The 22113-nt window shown below is 52.9% G+C and overlaps 1 protein-coding gene across 1 annotated transcript; it reads left to right on the plus strand.

Moving 5' to 3' along the window:
- Nucleotides 1-1496: 1496 nt before the first annotated feature.
- On the plus strand, nt 1497-11373 carry LOC311202466 (scavenger receptor cysteine-rich type 1 protein M130-like; the record flags this gene model as incomplete). Its single annotated transcript, XM_084277051.1, has 11 exons — nt 1497-1518; nt 2003-2137; nt 2255-2311; nt 2481-2795; nt 3463-3783; nt 3867-4181; nt 5416-5730; nt 6868-7005; nt 7769-7864; nt 8296-8379; nt 11294-11373. The coding sequence occupies 11 exons, from the start codon at nt 1497-1499 to the stop codon at nt 11371-11373; spliced, it is 1878 nt and encodes a 625-aa protein (XP_084133177.1).
- Between the last annotated feature and the right edge of the window lie 10740 nt (nt 11374-22113).

A 22113-nucleotide genomic window follows, 5' to 3' on the forward strand; every position in this document is an offset into this window, starting at 1 on the left:
CCATGGCTTAGTGGTGCCTGGACATTCTTAGCCCTGGGTTCTTGGATAAGCCCAGCAGAGGAGATGCTCATTGCTCCCAGTGCCCCAGCAGGGACCAAGGGGGGACAGACCCATTTCTCCTCCCCACCCAGCTTGTCCCATGATGATCCCCTGCCGCAATGACAGTGACATGCGCAGTGGGACCTCTGTGTCCCTCATATATGGTCATGAACGGAGCTGGAGGATTTCATTGGAGGGCTGGGCTGTGTCAGAGGGGAGATAGCTCCAGATAATGTCTAAAAAGGTGCTGCCGCTTTGATTGGCTCCTCATGCAGCTGGGTCTGCATCTACAGAGATATATTACCCTTTCATCACTGTCGTCTCTGTGGGGCCCCAGGAGCTGTGACAGGGAGTGAGGTGCTGCAGGGCTGTTCCAGCAGGACAGGAGGCTGAGGCTGGGGATGGAGGGACTCCTGTCCCCTCAGGTGCTGTGTCTGCTGCTCTGGGTTCATCTGTGCAGAGGTAAGTGCAGGATCCTTGTCCCACAGACAAGGCCAGCAGGCACCACTGGGAACACCAAGATATCCCTGGGAATGGGGTATCTTTGGTGGTGTCACTTGAGCTGAGGGGAAGATGTATCCCAAGTCAACTGAACATGTTCCTTTCCCTGTGATTCTCTGGGTCTAGAGGGAGCTGTGGGCCTGGGGGCACAGGGCCATGCAGAGGGGTCTGGACATGTGGGGAGATGGTGCCCTGTGAAAGCCCCAGAGAGAAAAAGGACCCTCCACATTGCCCTGAAGACAGTGTGGAAGAACCCTGAGGACAGTGTGGAAGGGGAGATGGCTCACACTGGTACCTATGACTTGGCCTGGGCAGGAGGGACCTCCAGACATGTGGTCTAGGGCTCAGTGCTCTCCTGAATGTTCCCGTGTTTGTGTTTCAGGGGCTGCAGAGGTGAGGCTGGAAAATGGTGGTGGACGCTGTGCTGGAAGAGTGGAGGTGAAACAACAGGGACAGTGGGGGACCGTGTGTGATTACTTATGGGACAAGACCGATGCTGCAGTGGTTTGCAAGCAGCTGCGCTGTGGGAATGCTGTTGCAGCTCATTGGCTTGCACACTTTGGGCAAGGATCTGGCCCCGTTTGGACGGCTGGTGTTGAGTGTCGTGGCACCGAGTCTGCCCTGTCTGACTGCACAAAGAGAGGCTCAGGTCAAGGGCGCTGTAGTCACAGATGGGATGCTGGAGTGACATGTTCAGGTAAGGATGCAGCCCATTCCCCACTTTTGCGGCCAGGATGGGGGAAGGGACCTGGCTGTGCCCTCAGGGAAACAAGGGGGTACTGGAGAAGGGCTGGGTGTGGCTGGTCACACTGCCGAGATGGGATTGTCGGCAGTGTGACTGGCCACAGTCCTCATCCCCAGTGTCCTCATCCCCAAGGAAAGCCCAGCAGGAACCTGAAACAGGCTGACCCCTGATGTGGCTCAGCCCACCCTCTGTGGGTGCCTAAAGCAGGGAGATGGGTGCTGTGCACACCTGCGGTACGCTCTTGCCCTGGATGAGGACCCCTCCCTGGGTGGGTGCTGGAGCTGGAGGCTGGTGCAGACAGTTGTTGTGGGTACACCCACACTGCAGAACCCTCTGGGACTGAGGGGGGCATTTCTGGTGGCTCCAAGGGGTTCCTGGGCCTGGCCCTGAGCTTGTAGGTGCAGAGCAGGCTGCCACTGACAACAGCACCTAGGACCATCTCCTTGGGCCCATCCAGGGCCTGGGGCCCGTGCCCAGCAGCCCAGGGTCTCCAGAAGAGCAGCAGTTTATCTGAGCGGTGCCTGTGCCTGTGGCTGTGGGAGAACAGCCAGCCCCCAGTGCTGTGCTGATTTCTGGAGAGCAGGGAGGGACTCTGGTGGGTTTGTGCCATCAGCACCCACTGGGAGCTGCCTGTAGCCACCTGAGAGATGAGGTGAGACATGCTCAGCACATTGCCAGAGGGCTCTGGGAACTCACAGGGGTCTTTGCTTGCTCCAGGGTTTGTGCGGCTGGTTGGAGGGGACAGCCCCTGCTCAGGACGAGTGGAGATCCGTGATGAGAACCAGTGGAAAACTGTCTGTGACTTGGACTTTGGTCCCAAAGCCGCTGATGTGGTCTGTGAAGAGCTGCAGTGTGGGGTAGCCCTGTCCATCCCTGGGGCAGCTCATTTTGGAGAAGGTGTTGGTTCCATCTGGGACAGGGAGCTGCAGTGCTTGGGGAATGAATCCTCTCTCGCCTTCTGCCCCACAGGGTCCCCCAGACATCCACCCTGCACCCACGCCAATGATGCCAGTGTCACATGCACAAGTAAGGGGTCTGGGCACATTGCTGGGTATGAAAGCAGGAGGGACGATGTCTTTTTCTGCAGCCCTAAGAGAATGCAGAAGGAGGAGAAAGGAAGGCTGTCTATCTGGCCAGTCCTCCAACTGCCATAGGTGAAGAGAACCAATGACCTTTTTCTCGTCTTTGTCCCCAGAGTACACAGGGTTCAGGCTGGTGAATGGCAGCACAGCTTGTGATGGGCGGGTGGAGGTCCAGGTGCTGGGGACCTGGGGCACCCTCTGTGACTCCCACTGGGACCTCTTGGACGCCCACGTTCTCTGTTGCCACCTCGGCTGCGGGTTTGCTGAGGCCCTTCCTGGAGGAGGGCGTTTTGGGAGAGGGACCGGCCCCACCTGGAGAGAGTCATTCCACTGTGATGGGACAGAAGCCCAGCTGGGACAGTGCCCAGTGACTGCCCTGGGAGCCTCCCCATGCTCCCACGACAGGGACGCTGCTGTCATTTGCTCAGGTGAGTGCTGGGAAAACAGCGTCTTACCCCCATTTTCCCCTGGGGTGTGACATGGCCACCCAAAGCAAGGGATCCCATGGCAGCCACAGGGTGAACTTCTCCCTGGAGAAAACCTCCCTTCACCTGGAGTGATCTGGAGAGCTTGATCTGCTCCGACTGAACGCTCTGATGTGGGAGAGCTGACACTGAACAGGGTCAGACATCTCTGCCTTCCTGGGACAGGGATCAGGCCCTGGAGCCACCAGAAGTCTTGGAGTCAAACCAGTTCCCAGTCCCTGATCCCCAGAGATGCAGAGATGTGTGGGGTGTCCCATGTATCAGCAGTGCCAGGGCAGAGGATGAGCACGGCTTCTCCTGGTGCTGCCCATCTCCAGGCCATCCAACCATCTGCTACTCCCTCCTGCAGGAGCTGCCCCATCTGCCTCAGCAGGGACATGTTGGGTGTCTGTGCCCCACCAAGAGCAAAGAGAGTGTCTTGCCCAACAGGGCTCAGTCCCTGGGAAACCAACCATGAGAAAAACTGCTCCTGAAGCTCAATGCAGAGTGCTTGGGCAGGCAATGGATCTCAAGGGGGCCATCAGGCTTCCAGAGCCTGGAGAGGCACTGCAGGTCTCTGGGCTCTCTGGTGCTGCTGAGGCTGGGCCATGGCTGCTCTCCCCAGGCTCAGACAGCTCCGGGGCCCTGCGGCTGGTGGGTGGAGGCAGCCGGTGTGACGGGCGAGTGGAGATCTTCCAGCGCGGGACCTGGGGCAGAGTCCTGGATGACCAGTGGGACGTGCAGGAGGCCAGCGTGGTGTGCCGGCAGCTGCGGTGTGGAGAGGCAGAGAGAGCCTACAACCCCCCAAAGCCTGAGAGAGGGACGGGTCCTGTGGGGCTGCGAGGGGTGCGGTGCACAGGACATGAGCCCCACCTGACCCTCTGCAACACCTCCCTGCCCGAGAGCGCGCTGGCAGCTGGGATTGCCGAGGACGTGGGGGTCGTTTGCCAGGGTGAGTGGCACTGCAGGGCCCCCCGGGCTCTGGGCTGGGTGGGCACCATCCCCTGACAGCAGCTGGGCTTCTTCCTGCTGCAGGGAGCCGTCGGGTGCGGCTGGTGAACGGGCCCGGGCGCTGTGCAGGCAGAGTGGAGATCTACTACCGGGGCAGCTGGGGGAGCGTCTGCGATGACGGCTGGGACCTGCCCGACGCCGCCGTCGTCTGCCAGCAGCTGGGCTGCGGAGGGGCGGTGGAGGCCGTTGGCTCTGCTGCCTTCGGGGAAGGCGCCGGGCAGGTCTGGCTGGGCAGCGTGAGCTGCTCGGGGTCCGAAGCTGCTCTCTGGGACTGCCCGGCACGGCCCTGGGGGCAGCCCGACTGCGGGCACAAAGAGGACGCCGGAGTCGTCTGCTCAGGTCTGTGCTGGGAGCTGTGCTGGGAGCCCAGGGACAGGGGAGCTTGGGACAAGGGGAGAGCCGGCAATGGCTGAGGCTGTCCCTGGCTGCTGCTGAGCCCCTGCCCAAGCCCATGCTGGGGACACCCACACACAGGTCCTCTCTGTCCCACATGGCATCTCTGGGGAGACAATGGAAGGAAAGGGTTGTCTGTCTGTCAGGGGCTGCCAGGGGGACTGTCTGGCCATGTCTTTTCATGTTGAGGACCTGAGGACTAGATGGACACCCCTGATCCCACATCCCTGCACCATCCTTTTCCTTTTGGCCTCTCTCCTCACAGAGTTTGTGGCCCTGAGGCTGGAGAACAACGGCAGCTGCTCCGGGCGCCTGCAGGTTTTCTATAACGGGACCTGGGGGAGCATTTGCTCCAACTCAATGACTCCCCAAACGGTGTCTCTGGCGTGCAAGGAGCTGGGCTGCGGGGATGCAGTATCCTTGGATCCATTCCTGACTTATGGAATGATGAGTGGCCCTGCCTGGTTGGATCGTGTGGAGTGTGGGAAGAGTCACAGCTCCTTCTGGCAGTGTCCCTCCACTCCCTGGCACCCACAGTCCTGCACTGACCTGCACGATGAGACCCACATCACCTGCCAGGGTAACTCTGAGCTACCCGGGCACCAGCATCCCCAGCTCCTGCTCCATTCTGGGCACCGTAAGACACAGACAGAGCCCACGGGGGCTTTTCTTTTCCATGCCAGACCCTTCTGCTGCTGGTGGTGGCACAAAGGAGCCTTCAGCTCTCAGACCCCCACATTTAGCAGCAGCGGGCAGCCAGGCTGCCAGCAGTGCCTGGGGGAGGCAGAGGAGTCTGCAGAAGGGGTCTCAGAAGAGACCCATCAGGTCTCTTTCTCCAAAGAGACACTCTCCAAAGAGTGTCCCCTATCCTGCCCTCTGTGAACCAGGCTCCCTTTGGGGCTGGGCAGTCAAGGTCCCCCACATTGTCGGGTGTGTCCCTTGAGTGACTTAGGGATGCACAGGCAGAACTCAGCCCCTCTCTCTGCCACATGACCCCCTTGCTGCAGCCCCTCACCACAACATTTCCTTCTACAGGTAGACAGCCAGGAAAGGCCCCAGCCCTGGAATCCACGTGCCCAAACTCCACGAGCTGCACAGGTAGCTGCTCCTCTGCAGGCCTCTCCCCTGGCAGGGCTCTGCCTGCTGCCCTGGTGCCCTGAGGGGTCTCTGCCTTCTCCAGACAGGGAGAAGATCCGTGTGGTGGGAGGCGAGAGCGGGTGCTCGGGCAGAGTGGAGGTCTGGCACCGCGGCTCCTGGGGGACGGTGTGCGACGACTCCTGGGACATGCTGGACGCGGCAGTGGCGTGCCGGCAGCTGGGCTGTGGCCCCGCAGTGTCTGCCCTGGGCGAGGCGGCGTTTGGGAAGGGGACGGGCCCCATCTGGCTGGAGCAGGTGGAGTGCCGGGGCACAGAGCCGTCTCTGCAGCACTGCTGGGCCCGGCCCGGGGACAGCGGCGCCTGCCGGCATAAGGAGGACGCTGCCGTGAACTGCTCTGGTGAGCATCTCCCGGGGGCTGCACTGTCCTGCCCGTGGCCCCGAGCAGGGCCCTGGGCTCCTGCCTGGCCACCTCTGAAGGAGCAGCCCCACAGGAGGGCCAGTGTGGGTGGGATGTGCCAGGGATGTCTGCACACATGCACACACCCCCGGAGTGTCAGAGAGGAGGCTCCCCAGGACCTGCACACCCAGCCTCTCAGCACAGCTCTCCTTCTTCTCCTCTGCAGCTGTTTTTCAGGGTTCTATACTGGTTTGAGGGGTGCTATACTGGTTTTGGGGTGTTCGTACTGATCTGGGGGGTACATACTGGTTTTCAGGGGGGTCTATACTGGTTTGAGGGGATTCTGTACTGGTTTTATTGGGGGTTCATACAGGTTTGAGGGCGTTGTGTACTGATTTGGTGTTCTATACTGATTTGCGAGATTCTATACTGATTTTGGCAGTCCATACTGGTTTAGGGAATTCATACTGGTTTGTGAGGTTTTATACTACTCTTGGGAGTTCTATACTGGTTTCTGGGGTTTCATACTTGTCTTGGGGGTTTTACTGGTTTTAGGGCGTCTATACTGGGTTTGGGTAGTTCTGTACTGGTTTGGAGGGTTCATACTAGTTTTGGGGTTATATCATGTTTTTTTGGGGGTTCATACTGGTTTGGGGGTGGGTGCATACTGGTTGGGAGAGCCCCATGGCAGTCCCACCAGTATTGCCAGCAACCACCCCACCAGTGTCCCCAGTAACCAGCCCCTCAGTACCAATTACCCAGCGCTGCAGTATCCCAGTTAATCCACAGCTCTCCTTCTCTTCCTCTGCAGCTGCACCCAGGACCACAGCACCAACCCCCCGAGCAGGTAACCTGTCCTGTGTGTCAGCGCTGGCTCTTCCCAGGGCCGGGCTGTGACCCACAGCCAGGGGGAAGGGGCTCCTTGCAGAGGTGGGAAACTCCCAAAAGGTGTCACTGGGTCAGCAGTGGGGGGGGGTGGGGTTAGGGAGGGCTGTCAGTCCCCAGAATGGTGGAACCTTCCCCATCACTCACCTCTGGGGTCCCTTACCCCGGTATCACGGGGTCAGGACTGTGGTGTCACAGCCCCCCACCTCTCCCAGCCCTGGGGCTGATATTTCTGGCTTCCTGCCTGTGCAGATGCCACCCGCGGCCGTGTGACAAGCAGCAGGAGAGAGTCCTTGCTTGTCATCATCTGTATCATCCTGGGAGCCCTTCTCTGCTTGCTCCTGGCCCTCCTGGCTGGGCAAGCGTGGAGCGCCAGGGCTGGGCGCAAAGGTGGGTTTGTTCTCCATGCTCCCAGGTGAAGATGGGTGTTGGCAAGGCCAGGGGTGCTGTGGGGTGTCAGTGAGTGGTACAGGCAGAGCTGGGGGACAGGAGTGTGTGCTGCCCACAGTCCTATGTATCACCCCATTGACTGCCTGACCATGGGCAACCAGCAGTAAGGGGGAGAGAGAGTCCAGACGTGGGGGGAGTCAGGGATGGGGCCAGGAGAGAAATGGCACAGCTGGGCTGGGGAGATGGGATAAAGGAGGATAGATGAGGATGTGCCACGGGTAGTGCTCTGGGTATATGGGGAGGGGGCTCTGGGGGTGCGAGATGCTGGGAGAATCATTGGGCAGCACCTCCCATCCTTTCAGCATCAGGACCCCTGGCTGTTCCTCCACCCAACCCTTACCTCCCCCCAGCAGGGCAGGGGCTGTGTAATGGATGCACTGGGCAGAGAGTGGACAGCTCCAGGGGAGAGGAAAGGCAGGAGCTGCTCCAAGCTCAGCACCAGGAACAGGATCCAGGTTCCAGAGGGGCACAAGGGCTGTCTCTGAGGGATGATGAGGGTGTCACTGCCCATGACCATCTCCATGGGGACATTGCCCTTCCTGAGGAAGTGGCAACAGTGACTGAACAGCACAGTGGGGCTGTGCTGTGGGGACAGCCCTGGGCTGAGCTGGGGGAACAGGGCAGGGGGAGCGGATCAGGATCCATCCCTTCACTGCCCATCCCTGAGCCACATCCCTGAGCCAGACCTGCCTCTTGTCTGCAGCCTCTGAGCGAGCCTGGAAGCCCTTCCCTGAGGCCCTGTATGAAGAGATCGGGTACAGCCCAGCATTGGAGAAGCAGGCAAGGTTCAGCATATCAGGTGGGTGTGGGTCCCTCATGGGGGCCATATCTCTAAGGCTCTTTCCCCTGGCCCCCACCTAAGACTGACCCCCTGCAGCCCCCTGGCCCAAGGTCCCTGCAGCACTGGGGCTGTGGGTTCTGTGGGGAGAGCAGACAGGTTTTGGGGCTGCAGAAAAGCTTCATCCTCACCAGCTCATCCTGTCCCAGCCAGTGGACAGCCCCTCTCTGTGTGTCCCCACATCCCATTGTCAGCTGAGGGGTGAGGGAAGGGGCTGTCCTGGGGCAGCTCTGGGAGCCCCTGTGAGTTGGGGTTTTTCCCAGGAGAGCAAGGAAACTCCTGACCCGCCATCCAATGCAGCCCTGGCTCGGTGGGTCCCCTGTCCCCAGCAGCACTGAGCACAAGCTGGGTCAGCAGAACTCACCCCATAAAACTTCCATCACTTTCCCCAGGCTCCTACTCAGAGGGGTCCCTGAACAAGATGCAGACCCACTATGAGGACATTGAGGAGGAGGATGGTCCAGGATCAGCACCAGGTAATGGGGGGCAGGAAGGGGTGGATCTCTCCTCCCTGCACACTGGTGATGGACACCAGTGTCACCGTGAGCAGCAGGGGAGGAAATGGGCAGGGGAATCCTCTGGTGCTGCCAAATCCAGTCTCTGAGGCCCATGTCCCTGCCCTTCCTCCCTTCCTCTGCTCTGCAGGATGTGTCTTCTCACTGTCAGCATCTCCCTTCTCCTTTCAGACATGCCTGTCCTGCACAGAGATGACCCAGCAGATGGCTTTGACGATGCCAGGGAGGTTTCTGAGCCTGGGGAGGATCCAGTGTCTGGGCAAGGAGACTGGGAAATGCCCAGGGCACCAGAGGATGGAGCTGGTCCCAGGGATGCACCTGGAGGTGAGAGGGACAGGCAGTGCTGTGGGTTCCTGGGGTGCCAGATGAATTGCTGCCATATTGAGAGCCCACAATCTGGCAATAGACCAACCTGCCCTGGGTGTTTTCCTTGGGGGGGGACCCTTGGTGGAAGAGGGAGGTGAATATTTCTGCACTGGTGAGGAGAAGGGAGGAAGGTGATGTACAGGTCAGGATGGGCACCTCGTGGGACAATCACTCAGTGGGCTGTCTTGCTGCTTGCAGGGACACACCTGCACCCCCAGAGACGTGCTGAGGCCCCTGGAGCTGAGGGAGATGCCTGGTCCCCTCCCCAGGACAGCACAGGCTATGACGATGCTGACGAGGTGTCTCTGGCACATCCCCCTGAGGACACCAAGGCTGTGACACCAGAGCTCAGTGCACAGCAGCCCCTGAGCCCTGGGCCAGCACAGCCCATCCCGGCCATGCCGCTGGGTGCAGCCAGGAGGGAGGAGAGGTCTGTGCAGCTGGGAGAGCCCTGAGCACCAGGGACCCGGCTCCCTTCTCCCAGGGGCAGCAGAAACAGCCCGGGGTTTGCTCTCTGTTTATTCTGCTGTGGTCACTCTGTGCCTCCCCACTTGTTCCTATTAAAAGCCTTTGGGGTAGGAAGGGCTATTTTTCTCCTTCTTAACTCTGTGAGAGGGAACTCCTCCTCCCCCTCCTTCCTCACTGACCCTGGTGTGTCTGGGATCTTTCCTCATGTTTTCCCCCTCCTCCCTTACCCCTGTCCCAGTCTGGCATTTGTGCCCCTTCTAAAGCCACCCTCACAGAGCAGCACCCCCTCTGCTGATGTGCTCAGCTGATGGCAGCAGTAGGGCTGCTGCAGGGCTGCCTGGACATGGGGGAACCAGAATGGGGAGCCCAATTTCCCTTCTCACTGGGGCTCCTGCTGCCTCTCTGCTGCCAAAGGCACTGATGTGGAGTCCCACAGAGAGTAACATCTCTGCCACTGTCAAGAAACCCAAATGATCCTCTGGAGGGGGAGGGACACAGAGAATGACCTGACACTGAGGGAGTAAATGGTTGGGGTGACCAGTTGAGGGTTGGGGTGATCGTTGAGGGTTGGGGTGAAAGGGGTTGATGTTGGAGGGAAATGGTCAAAGCCGGAGGCCAATGGCCAAGGGTTGGTCCAACCATCAAAGATCCCAGGGCATAAGGATTCCCTGGGAAGGGGCTGGAGATGGTTGGGACACCCGATACGCATCATCAGTCAACGACGATGACACGGCCACCGACTACTGTGCCAGAGATGGTGGTGGTGCTGCTGATGGTGGTCACCACCCCATCGCCATGTCCCCACCTCCTGGCATCTCCCTGGCACAAAGATCCAGGTCTCTTTCAAGCACAAACTCCAAAACCATTGGAATTTCACCCAAATTCTTCCCGGAATCCCAGCCACGACTCATCCAGCTTCACCCCTTCTCACTCCAGGATGTTCTCCATGCCCAAGGAACCAGGAATTCCCCCAAATCCTCATATCTCCCCCAAAATCCTCTATTTTCCCCAAAAATGCTCTATTTCCCCCCAAATTCCCTAATTCTCACATTTTCCCCAAAATTCCCTCAAGGGAAGAGATTATTACCAGACTATTACCAAGGATGGGTGCCACGACGAGAGGGAAGATGCTGCCAATCAGTGTGATTGATAAAGCAACTTCAACTTCATTGCAAGCACACCCTTCCTTTGATACTGTTCCTACCACGTGTTGTACCTGTCGTATTCTAATTGGCTCTTAGCTAAAGGTTACATTTACATACTCCACTGTGGGGAGCATGGTTCAGTGTTGGCTAACAGAGAAGGGACATGGCAGCCTGGATCCGCTTAGAATGCTGTAAATAGGGTAAGGGTTAGTTCACAGTCGGCCTAACCTTGGAGCCGACTGTGACTGGATCTTGCTGCCTCTGTTATAGCTGCAGGAGAAGATAAGGAGCTGCTCTAACCGCAGGAATGTGTAAACAGAACACAGAAGGGACGGGCTGGCATTTAGCACATTAACCAATGATGAGCTTAGCTATTGCAATATGTATGAGCTAATTATCAAGGTGTATATAAGAAAGCGACACGGCTAATAAAGTGAAGTATACTGAACACTCACATTGAGCGTCTGTGTCTTCCTTCCGTCGGTTCCTCCCGGAGGATTGATCCAACAAATGGCGCCCGAACAGGGACCCTGCCGGACGGGGACTCTGCTTCAGTAATCCGAACTCGGGAACCGGCGGAACATTAGGAACAGCTGGTCCTGCTGCGAGGTCAAGGCGGCGAGACACAAAAGGGGGTCTGCACGCCAGGACCGCAGAGGAGGCGGAGAGGACACAAAAGGGGGTCCATGCCCAGGACGAGAAGGGGTCCTGTCAGAAAGTTCCGCCGCAGGTCTTGCAAAGGTTGCAACGGTACGTGAGTAATAATGGAATGACAAGCGGCTTATGATTTACTTAAGTGCTTTTTAGAAAAGCGTGGGACTCTAGAGATCGATTGTCCCAAGAACTCCCAGGGCTATTAGCTTACGGGGTGGCTAAGGGGTGTTTCGTGAATCCAGACACAGTGTTTGAGCGGGGCGAATGGAAGAAATTCGGGGATAAGTTGTTTGAGGAAGTGATAAATGATGATGGAAAGTGATTATGTACTTACTGCCCCAACTGGACTATCGGTAACAGCTGAAACCTTTAAAACATCAGGGGCTTGTGAGACAATTCCTCCACAATCTGCTGTCTAAGAGAGTGATTAAGAATTATGAAGTCTTTGAAACCCCTCCTTTTTGTGGAGCAAAGAAAGAAAACTGATAACAAGCCTTGACAGCACATTTGATTTACATACTTGGGAAGCTATTGGAGCTCAAATCCTTGACGAACCCTCAGTTCGGGCGAAAGAAACTAAATCCTTAATAACTCTCTGGAAATCAAGTAAAACGACTTTAACCAAAATAGAGGCAAAACACGTAGCTGCTACTTCAGCCTTTGCAGCTTTAGCACCAGTTCTGGATTCTACAGAACCAATTTAAAAAGGGGAAAATCTACTATGAAGAATGTGTTTTTGTTTCTGGGTGCTCTTTCACCTACCCCAGTTACTATGCTAAGTAATAATGCCGTGTTATCAGAGCAAAGTGATAAATCTGTCAGAACTGACCGGGAAGGGGAGCGAGTAGTGCGCGTAAATCTGCCACCACGGCCTGCGCCCCCCCCACTACTATACCTTTGGAAGGAAAAATGTGGAAACAAACGTACAACTGACTGCCTTTAATATCTGTTTAACTTTTACTGAGCCTAAAACACTCTATGACACAGTCAAAAATGTTAACTGGCATCGACAACTTCAGCCTGTCCTTGAAAAGCAGGAAAAAAGCGGAGAGGGCAATGGCATGCCCCGCTGGGAAAGGGTTTGCAGAACTGCCCACCTGAAACCTACTGAGAGAGAAACTACCTATATGAAGAATCATCACCTAAGGCACAGAGCAGTGTTTCCCCATGGACAAGGAACCTAAGCACAGGGACAAGAATCCTACGGAGATGGACACATCACCCACACCTCATGAATCCCCAGCGAACTCACCAATCCATCACTGTCTCCTGACGCCCGAGACACTCTGCAGAGACTGCTCATCACAGCCTGGACACGTAAGATGGTGTCAGAATGGGATAAAGGGTTACATCAGGATATTTGGATTCCTACTCAGTTGCAGAACTTACTGGGGAAAAGTTTACGTGGGACTGAGCGGGTGGTGGAGAGAGTGAATAGTGGGCCGGTGGGAGGTGGACGGAAAAGGGAGACCGGTGGCAGGTCCTGGTGTTCCGCCAGGTCCTAGTGCTCACCCAGGGCTCAGCCCCGGTGACTGTTGGGGTCGTGCTGTGGTTCACAGCACGGAGAGTAGAAGGGCACTGCGGGCAGCAGCCGACACCACTGACACCAGGCTGCGCAGCCAAGTGCTTTGGCAGAATTGCCATAGAAGTGGGAGAACTGCCCCACCCATACGGACTGGATGTGACAATTCGCGTCTTGCAATGTTGTTTGTTTGATGACTTGCTTTGCAGTGTTTGTTTGTATGTGCTATGGGTTCAGAGATGCATTTATCCACTGAGAGCAAGGCTGCCTACTTAGCAAAGGGATTTTTGATAGCAATCATTGAAACTGGGCAGCTTACTTTAGAATTTCAACTTGAAAAACAGAAAATCCCCATTTGGGCTGATTACTAGCTACTTACTTGGACAAAAATATTGCCCATTTGCAATCTTTAATACAGGAGTAACTGACTACGGAGCGTATAAAGCCTTCCACAAGTTTGTGGGCCATGTAAAAATTTTAAGAAATTGGGTTTGGTTTTTTTTCAAAAGGTATTATTGTGTCTTGCTTCCACAAGGCATAAAAATTCACTGACTATATGCCAGACTTATGTATCCTGGACACTTGCCCCAGTATGAAAACTGCATCCTGATCTAATCTTTTATCATTACATGGATGAGAATTTGACTACAGAAAAAACTTGGACTTTGAAAGTTTGATTCATGAGTTACCAGCGGAAAGAATTAGAGATTACTGTGTTTTCTGGCAGTGTGAGCTACTGCACAAATGGGAGCATCCAGTCAGTGTGCTCTGCTATAGCAGCACTTGACTACCCCGTGAAATCAAACTGGACAACAGCTCAGAATATACGGCACGAACATTGCCTGTGTTACAGGGACACCACATTTGCCTACAGGCAAAGCCATGGTAGAATGTATGAATCAAACTCTCACAAAGCTCTTTATGTTTTGAACTAGTTCTGTCTGTCACAGAACAGTTTGGTACCTCCAATAGTGAACCATGCAAAAAAAAAAAAAAAGGGGGGTGGGAAAAGGGAGCAAAAAGTCAATGTCAAGTGTTATTAAGAATGAAGTTCCAGGTACTAACTTGGGAAGGAGATCTGCCTGTGTCATTACAGATACAGGAGCCAAGCAGATAAAGCCGTGGATCCAGAAGAACTCGAGCTTGCATGAACCAGAATGAGATCCTGATCCCAGTAACTGAAGTCAAGTGTTCCAACTGCAGCCACAGTGGACTATGAACTTTGCTGTGGGATATTTTGAATGATCTGACAGTCATTGAAAAATGCATGTGTTTGTGTTAAATGAAAATTAGGGCAATAGTGATTTCTGCACAGCCTAAGGTCACAGACTGCAATCGGTGCCTGCAGGGAAACGTGGGGCTGATGTTATCTGCACTCCTGACACTCCTGATTGGCAAAGCAAACAAATGCAACAGCAAAGGTATCGAGACACTTACAATTGGTTTCATGACTGGGGAATTTCAGGATGGATATTGTCAATGGTCAAATTTGGATTATTTGATTTTATAATTATGGTATTTGTCTTACATTTACTGTCGTGTTCATTGAGCTTTCTGCAAAGGGCCCTTGCAGAGACCTCAAAAAGCAGTTTTTGTAACACAGATACTAAAAGGGAAAAAATTGGCAAGGAGGACAGTGGGCCTGCCGGCGGCCTGGCTCTCCTCACAGAAGACAATATCCTTGAATTCCCATGAGACAGGAAAATTACTCATGCTGAGAGGTATTTGGTAATTACATTCTCAAACATAGTGATCTTGAAGACAGAGGTACACACTGCCTCAACCCAAGAAGGAGTTGTAGGAAAATATTTGAGAGTAAGTGAACATGTGGTTAACGAGCCATAATAAGATGGACAAAACACAGCAGGTGTGCAAATAACTTTTAGACATCAAAGATAAGCTAACGATTAGCTATAAGATACGCTTCTCAAAACTCGTTATAAGTACTAATTAATCACTTTGGTAAATTTGTTTGCACCTTATACAAATACCTCTAACATCTCACTAGGACAGCGGTGGAGAAGCACCGCTGAGGGCATAGTGGAAGTTTTAGCTCGCCTGAATCATATGTTGCCTTGGGACCCCCAAGAATTAGATCTATTGGGCTCTGTGGCAGTGGGAAATAGTAGCCAAAACTGGACCAAAACATGCTTTATACTCAATGATGGAGTGCAGATGTATTTTAAAAGTATACAGTGGACCAATATCACTTCTAGAACGCCCGGTTTTGACCAACACGGGCCTCATTGTGGCTACAATGATACCCGCAGTGATGCTGCATTCACAGCATTTAATACGAGTTCTGTTAACCTTACTGGAGCCATGGCCTTACCCCCAGGAATGTTTTTGATTTGTGGGGACCGAGCATGGCAAGGGATACCTGCCAATCTGTTAGGAGGACCCTGCTACATAGGGAGATTAACGCTCTTTGCCCCTAATCTTCATGATCAGCAATGGTTAAACCTGACCCTTGCAATGAGGGAAGACAAAAGCAGTGGACGCAGGCTGCTGGAGTTAAAAACATTAGGGTCGGATTGTAAGGATGACGTGGAGTTGTGGGGTCCTGCAGAAAGATTCTTTGCCGCAGCATTAGCGCCAAGTGTAGCAGTTGCATATTCTATGACCAACCTTAATAAGCTTGCGTGCTGGGCTGTTAAACAATCAAACGTCACCACGCAAATTCTTTCCGAGATGTCACAAGATACGGATAGCCTGAGGCATGCGGTATTGCAGAATAGAGCTGCTGTAGATTTTTTGCTATTGGCACAGGGACATGGGTATGAGGATTTTGAAGGGATGTGCTGCTTTAATCTCTCCGACCACGGCCAATCGATCCATGAGCAGTTGAAGTGGTTGAAGGACCATACCCAGAAGATTACCATGGAAAACAACTGGTTTGATGACCTGTTTAGGAAAATGTTTGGCAATGTAGGTGGATGGATTTTGGGATAAATTAAGGAAGGGCTACGCATATTGCTTGTTATTATATTAATTTTAATTGCAGCAAGGGTGATTTTTGGCTGCCTTACGCAAAAGCTTGAGCAACTAACCGAGGAAGTTTTTTGTTATTTTTTATATTTTTATAAAAACGGGGGAAATGTGGGGAGCATGGTTCAGTGTTGGCTAACAGAGAAGGGACACGGCAGCCTGGATCCGCTTAGAATGCTGTAAATAGGGTAAGGGTTAGTTCACAGTCGGCCTAACCTTGGAGCCGACTGTGACTGGATCTTGCTGCCTCTGTTATAGCTGCAGGAGAAGATAAGGAGCTGCTCTAACCGCAGGAATGTGTAAACAGAACAATAAAGGGACGAGCTGGCATTTAGCACATTAACCAATGATGAGCTTAGCTATTGCAATATGTATGAGCTAATTATCAAGGTGTATATAAGAAAGAGACACGGCTAATAAAGTGAAGTATACTGAACACTCACATTGAGCGTCTGTGTCTTCCTTTCGTCGGTTCCTCCCGGAGGATTGATTCCAACACTTGTAGAGAGTGATAAGGTCTCCCTCAGCATCCTGAACAATAAAATGCCCCAGTTCCCTCAATTGATCCTCACAGGTCTTGTGCTGCAAACCTTTCACTGTCTACTCTGCCATTCTCTGGACACAATCCAGCATCTCAATGTCACCACATGTGATGTTCTGCCAGCTGGATTTACCTCCATTCACCACAGCTGTTTGGGCCCAGCCTTCAGCCAGTTTCTGACCCAGCAAAGAGTATACCCATCTAATCCATGCTTCAGCAGGATGCCCTGGGGGAAACTGATGAAGGCTTCACTGAAGTCCAGGTAGATCACATCCACAGCCTTCCCCTCATCCACTAAGCAGGTCACCTTGTCATAGAAGGAGATCAGCAGCTTGAAGCACAATCTGCCTTTCCTAAACCCATGCTGACTGGGCCTGATGGCCTGAGTGTCCTGCATGTGCTGCATGATGGTATGCAATATGATTTGTTCCATCAGCTTCCCCAGCACCAAGGTCAGGCTGTCAGGCCTGTAATTCCCCAGGACCTCCCTCTGTCCCTTCCTGTAGATCAGTGTGACATGTGCCAGCTTCCAGTCAGGTGGAACCACCCTGGTCAGCCAAGACTACTGGTAACTAAGGGAAAGTGGCTTGGGGAGGAAATCTACCAGCTCCCTCAGTACCTTGGGGTGGTTCCCATCCAGACCCATCAACTCGCATGGATCTAAGTGGCTGAGCAGGTCAGTAACCAGTTCCCCATGGATGATGGGGACTTCAGTCCATTTCCCATCCCCATCTTTCCACTCAGGGTCTGGGTATCAGGAGACCAATGGTGTTACTACTAAGGACTTAGGCAAAGTACATCAGCCTTTTCTTCATCCTCCATCACAGTGGTTCCCTCCCAATCCAGTGAAGGTGGGAGATTCTCCCTGGTAATCCTTTTGGTATTAATTCTATAAATTCATTAATAACAAAAGGATTACCAGGGAGAATCTCCCACCGGTATTGTAGGTCGCAAACAAAAGTTGCAAGGGCTGAAAAAATTTCCTTTCTAGAAACCTCCCCAGGTAGCCCACTTGTAGCCCCAGTATCTTTGGGGGTCAGGGCTTTCCTAGCCAGGGGAACAGTCCTACGATTGCCCCACACAATTTTTGTGGCTCTACTAGGTTCTGCCTTTGAAAATTCTAAACATCAATAGCTCCCAAATACATCTGTGAAGGCTGAAAGATGTTCCTGGGCTGAAACCCTACCAGATAGCCAACAAGCAGCTCTTGTAAACTTTGGGCAAAGGGCATTCCTGGCTATGGGAATTGTCCTATAACACCAGACATCACTTTCCAGCTCTACCAGCGTCCACATTCAAAGATGCTAAATGCCCAGCAATAGTTCCACAACAAAAGGTTTGAGGGCTGAAATATCTTGGGAGTCTGAAAACTCCCCAGCATGCCCAAAGGCAGCCCCAGTAACCTTGAGGCTCAGAGCTTTTGTAGCTGAGGGAACGATCTTAATAGTGCCTGATGTCATTTTCAGTCTCTACCAGCAACCAACTTCAAATGAGCTAAATGTCCACCAATAGCACCAAAACAAAAGGAGCGAGTGATTAAAGTTGTTCCTGGCTTGAAACCTACTCAGATATCCCATTAGCAGCACCAGTAATCCTGGAGCTCAGGACTGTCCTTCTCAAAGGGCACAGTCCTTACAAGTGCCTGACAAAATCTTCCGGCTCCAGCAGCCTCAAGTTTCAAAAATGCAAAATGTCCAGCAAGAGCACCTAAACCTCCCCAGGTTGTGCACTGGGAGCACCGGTAAAGCTGACCCCCTTCACACGCTGCTTGGCCGTAGCAGGCAGCTGAGGAGAGAGATTTCATGGGTATTAAACTGGATCTTGTGTAAATGCTGTTTGTTGTCAGAGAAATCTGTCTGTGCCTGTGAGCACAGATGATGCTAGAAAAAGGGTTGGGAGTCCCAGGAGGCCAGTGAGGGAACTGCTGGGCTTGGGGAAGGTCAAGGTTCTGCATGCAGGGTTGGGTCTAAGGAGACTGCTTTTTCTGCCGGTCCAGATCTCTTTAGGTGACCTCTGGACCAGCCCCCATTGCAGCATGCTGCTGAACTTTCTTCCATGATCTGAGATATGACAGAAACATTTTTTTCCTACGGAAAAATCCTGCATTGTGAAACTCCTTTGAAGTTTTCATCACTCAAATAAAACCTCTCCAATTAGTTGTACAAGGCTAATTTTTTATTAAAGAAAATGACTTGAAGAGCCATGGTTGTAAGGGCTTTCTGGATGTTAATGAGCCCCATGGTGTGTTTTATTCTGAGTCAACAGACCTCAAGGTAGCAAGAGAAGAATGATGAAACCTCTCCAGATGTTTAGACAGGAATAATGCCCAAAGTACCTTGAAGCATTTACAGGCCCCACCGACAGTCACTACAGACAAAGACTCCCCAGGGGCTCATTAGAGCAGACAACTGGAGGCCATGAGGACAAACCCAGGCAAAGCACAGGCAGCTCTGATGCTGAGGACACCCTGGCTGGGTCTGATGAATCAGAAATGCCAAGTGCTGACCCCCAGCCCCTGGGCAGGGAGATCCTGACCCTCACCTGTGTCTCAGGGCTCTTCCTTGGGATGTGGGGAGTGTGACACCAAGGGAAGGACAGGGATGTGACACATGGAGGCCTACCCTGGGGTGGGTGCAAGGGGAAAACAATGCTCTGTGGCCATGAGGACAATGTGTCTCCTCTGAAGCCTCTGTGGCAGGGACATCAGCCACAGCTAAGGGGGCAAAGACCTCGTTACTATCAGGCCCTTTCATCCTGGCTGGCACACTTGGCCATCTGCAGCACAGCCCATCCCACACTGCCCCACACCTGTGCCTGTTTCCCTGGAGGCTGCAAGCACCCAGCACCCTTCCCAACCTTGATCTCACCCCATGATGTCCCTGCCTGTTCTGATGTCTCTCCATCCTCACCAGCTGCTCCCACAAGCACAAACCCACCAGCTCACCCACACTTCCTCTGAGTGACTTTTCGCATCACACCACTGCCCTCACAGTGACATTTCTTTATCCTCATGTCCACTCTGACCTTCAAAGCTGCAGTTTCAGTGGATTTGATACCCTATGTGCTTTCCACATACCACAGACAGGGCTTCCCTTAGCCTCTCCTTCCCTGCCCTAAAAAAGCAATGGTCACTCAACCTCTCCACACAAGACCCCTCATTGTAACTTGGCATACTTTTACTGCCCACACGAGTGTTCCTCCCCATTTCTCCAAACTGGGGAGTCCCACACTGGGACTGACTGCTACAGAAGTGACCTCACCAGTGCTGCATCCAGATGGACAAGAAGGGCCCTTGTCTGTGTGGCCACGCTCCTCCCAGTGCAGCCCAATGTGCTCATGGCCAGATCCCTGTTCAGCACCTCTGACTGCTATGGCAGCCCCTGGAATGACCAAATTCTTCTTGTGCCCGGTTCTCCACCCATCATGTCTGAGCTGCCTTGATGTGCGGGTGTTGTGCTGGAACCTTTGGTCATGGTTTCATCCCAGCTGAGGGCCGGGTACCACACAGCTACTCTCTCTCTTTAACAGGGTGTGGGGGTGGATTATGGCTGGGATGAAGGGAGAAAAAAGGAAACCAAAACACGCAAAACATTGTGGGTTGGGATGAGAACAGTCTACTGGGCCAGCAGAGAGAGACTGACAACAACAACAGGACTTTGTAGCACAATATACAAACTGGGGCTGCACAATGCAGTTCCTCACTGAACCTCACAGCTCAGGGGGAACAGCTCAGAGCTGTCCTGAACCTGGACAGTCCCCAAAACTCCATATCCTGGATCTGCACGATCCTCTCCCCTCCAGCCATCATCTGAGCATGACACAATTGAATGGAATACGCTCTTTGGCCAGTTTGGGTCACCTGGCTGTGTCCTGGCTGTGTCCCTGCCCAGCTCCCTGGGTGCAACTCGTGTTCTCGGAAACAGGGCAGCATAAAAACCTGACAAGTCCCTGACTGCTTGGACACAACTCGACCATCCCTGTGTTATCAGCACTGCTCTCATCTGAACTCCCAAACACGGCATTACACCCATTGCCAGAAAGAAAATCAACTCTATCCTGGCTGAAACCAGCCCACCTTTGCAGACAACAAGTGCAACACAACAGTGGGCTCACTCTTGTAGTCATACAGTATGGATAATCCCTTGTGTCAGTTACGGTCAGCTGGGCCTGTTCTGTCCCCTTCCCAGCACTTGGGCACTCCCAGTTGACTCATTTCTGGAGCAAAATTAGTCCAAAGCCCTTGATGCTGTGCAAGCCCTGCTCAGCAAGGAACAAACACTTTTAGTTAGACTTTTTTGCTTACAAATCCACCCCACAGAACTTTGGGGTCTGCAAACATGAGAATTAATTCCAGCCCAGACAAAATATGGTCAGGAGGAGAAGATCTCTTCTGGTTGGAAACATTCTTGATCTTTCTGGTCTGGAAATCCTGGAGTTTGTCAAGGTCAGTTTGAAGTGCAGCTCCATTTTGTTAACAGTGCACATGTGTGCATGCAGGTATCTCTCCAAATTGTGTTCCCTCTAACAAAATGACAGCAATTGGTGTTAAAGAACCTGGGACTCTATGGCTGGACATTCAGCATGTTTGAAGGTCGATGAAGGTAGATGACGAAAATGAAATCAGGCCTTTTTAGGACCATTCTCGTGGCTAGGAATGCCCTGAGCTCCAGGCTTACCAGTGCTCCTAGTGCAGTGCCTGGGGAGGATTCAGTCCCCACACCTTTTGCTTTGGTGCTATTGTGTTACATGAAGAAGTTTTGAATGTGGATGCAGGTATATCTATAGATTGACATCAGGCCCTGTTAGTACTGTTCCCTGTCTGGGAATGCCCTGAGCCTCAAGGTTAATGGGGTTGCTCATGGGCTACCTGGGGGAGTTTCAGGCCAGGAACCTCTTTAATTCCTCACACCTTTGGTTGGGGAACTATTGCTCTACATTTAGAATATTTTAAGGGTGGTGCTGGTAGAGCTTGAAAATGACATCAGACTCTGTTAGGATCGTTCCCATGGCAAGGAATGCCCTGATCTCAAGGGTTACTGGGGCTACTTGCCTCTCACAGTGGAGGTTTCAGCCTGCGAACATCTTTCATCCCTCAAATTTTATTTAGGATGGAGTTATTGCTGGAGCTTTAGCTGTTTCGAAGCTGGATGGTAGCAGAGCCTGGAAATGACATCAAGAACTCTTAGGACTGTTCTCCTAGCAAGCAAATCTCTGAGCCCCAAGGTTACTAGGGCTGCTAGTTGGCTACCTGGGCATGTTCCATTCCAAGCAACTTTTTTCAACCCTCTCACTTTTTCTTTGGGAGGTATTGGTGGACATTTAGAGGTTTAGAATTTGGACACTGGTAGAGCCTGGAAATGACATCAGGCACTGTCACCACCATTCCCTTCGTAAGGACTGTCCTGAGTCCGAGTATAACTCGAGCTGATAGTGGGCTACCTAGTGAGGTTTCAAGGCAGGACAATCTCTCAGCCCTTCATTTTCTTTTGGGGGATTTATTACTGGATGTTTTGCAGTTTCAAACCTGGACGTTGTTAGAGCCCGAAAAATGATGTCAAGCACTGCCAGGAAGATTCTGTTGCCTATGAAAGCCCTGAGCCCTAAGGGTACTGGGGCTGCTTGTGGATTATCTCAGGAGCTTTCAATCCAGGAACATCTTTCATCCCTCACAGCTTTTTTTAAGGATCTACTGCTGTTCGTTTAGCAGTTGGAAAGTGTATACTGGTAGAGCCCAAAAGTGACATCAGGCACTGTCAGGATTGTTCCCTTTCTAAGGAAAGCCCTGAGCCCCAAGGTTCCTGGTGCTGCTAGTGTGCTACCTGGGGAGGCTGTAGTCCAGACCCATCTTTCATCCCTCGCATGTTTTGTTTGGGAAATATTTCTGGATGTTCAGTGTGTTTGAAGGTGGACACTGGTAGAGTCCTAAAATGGCATCAGGTAATTTTAGGACCGTTCCCTTGGTAGTCATGTACAAGGGTCAGGTTATAATGCTCACTCCCGGAGGAGAAACA

Source organism: Gallinula chloropus (assembly GCF_964237585.1).
Source record: "Gallinula chloropus genome assembly, chromosome: 30".
Lineage (NCBI taxonomy): Eukaryota > Metazoa > Chordata > Aves > Gruiformes > Rallidae > Gallinula > Gallinula chloropus.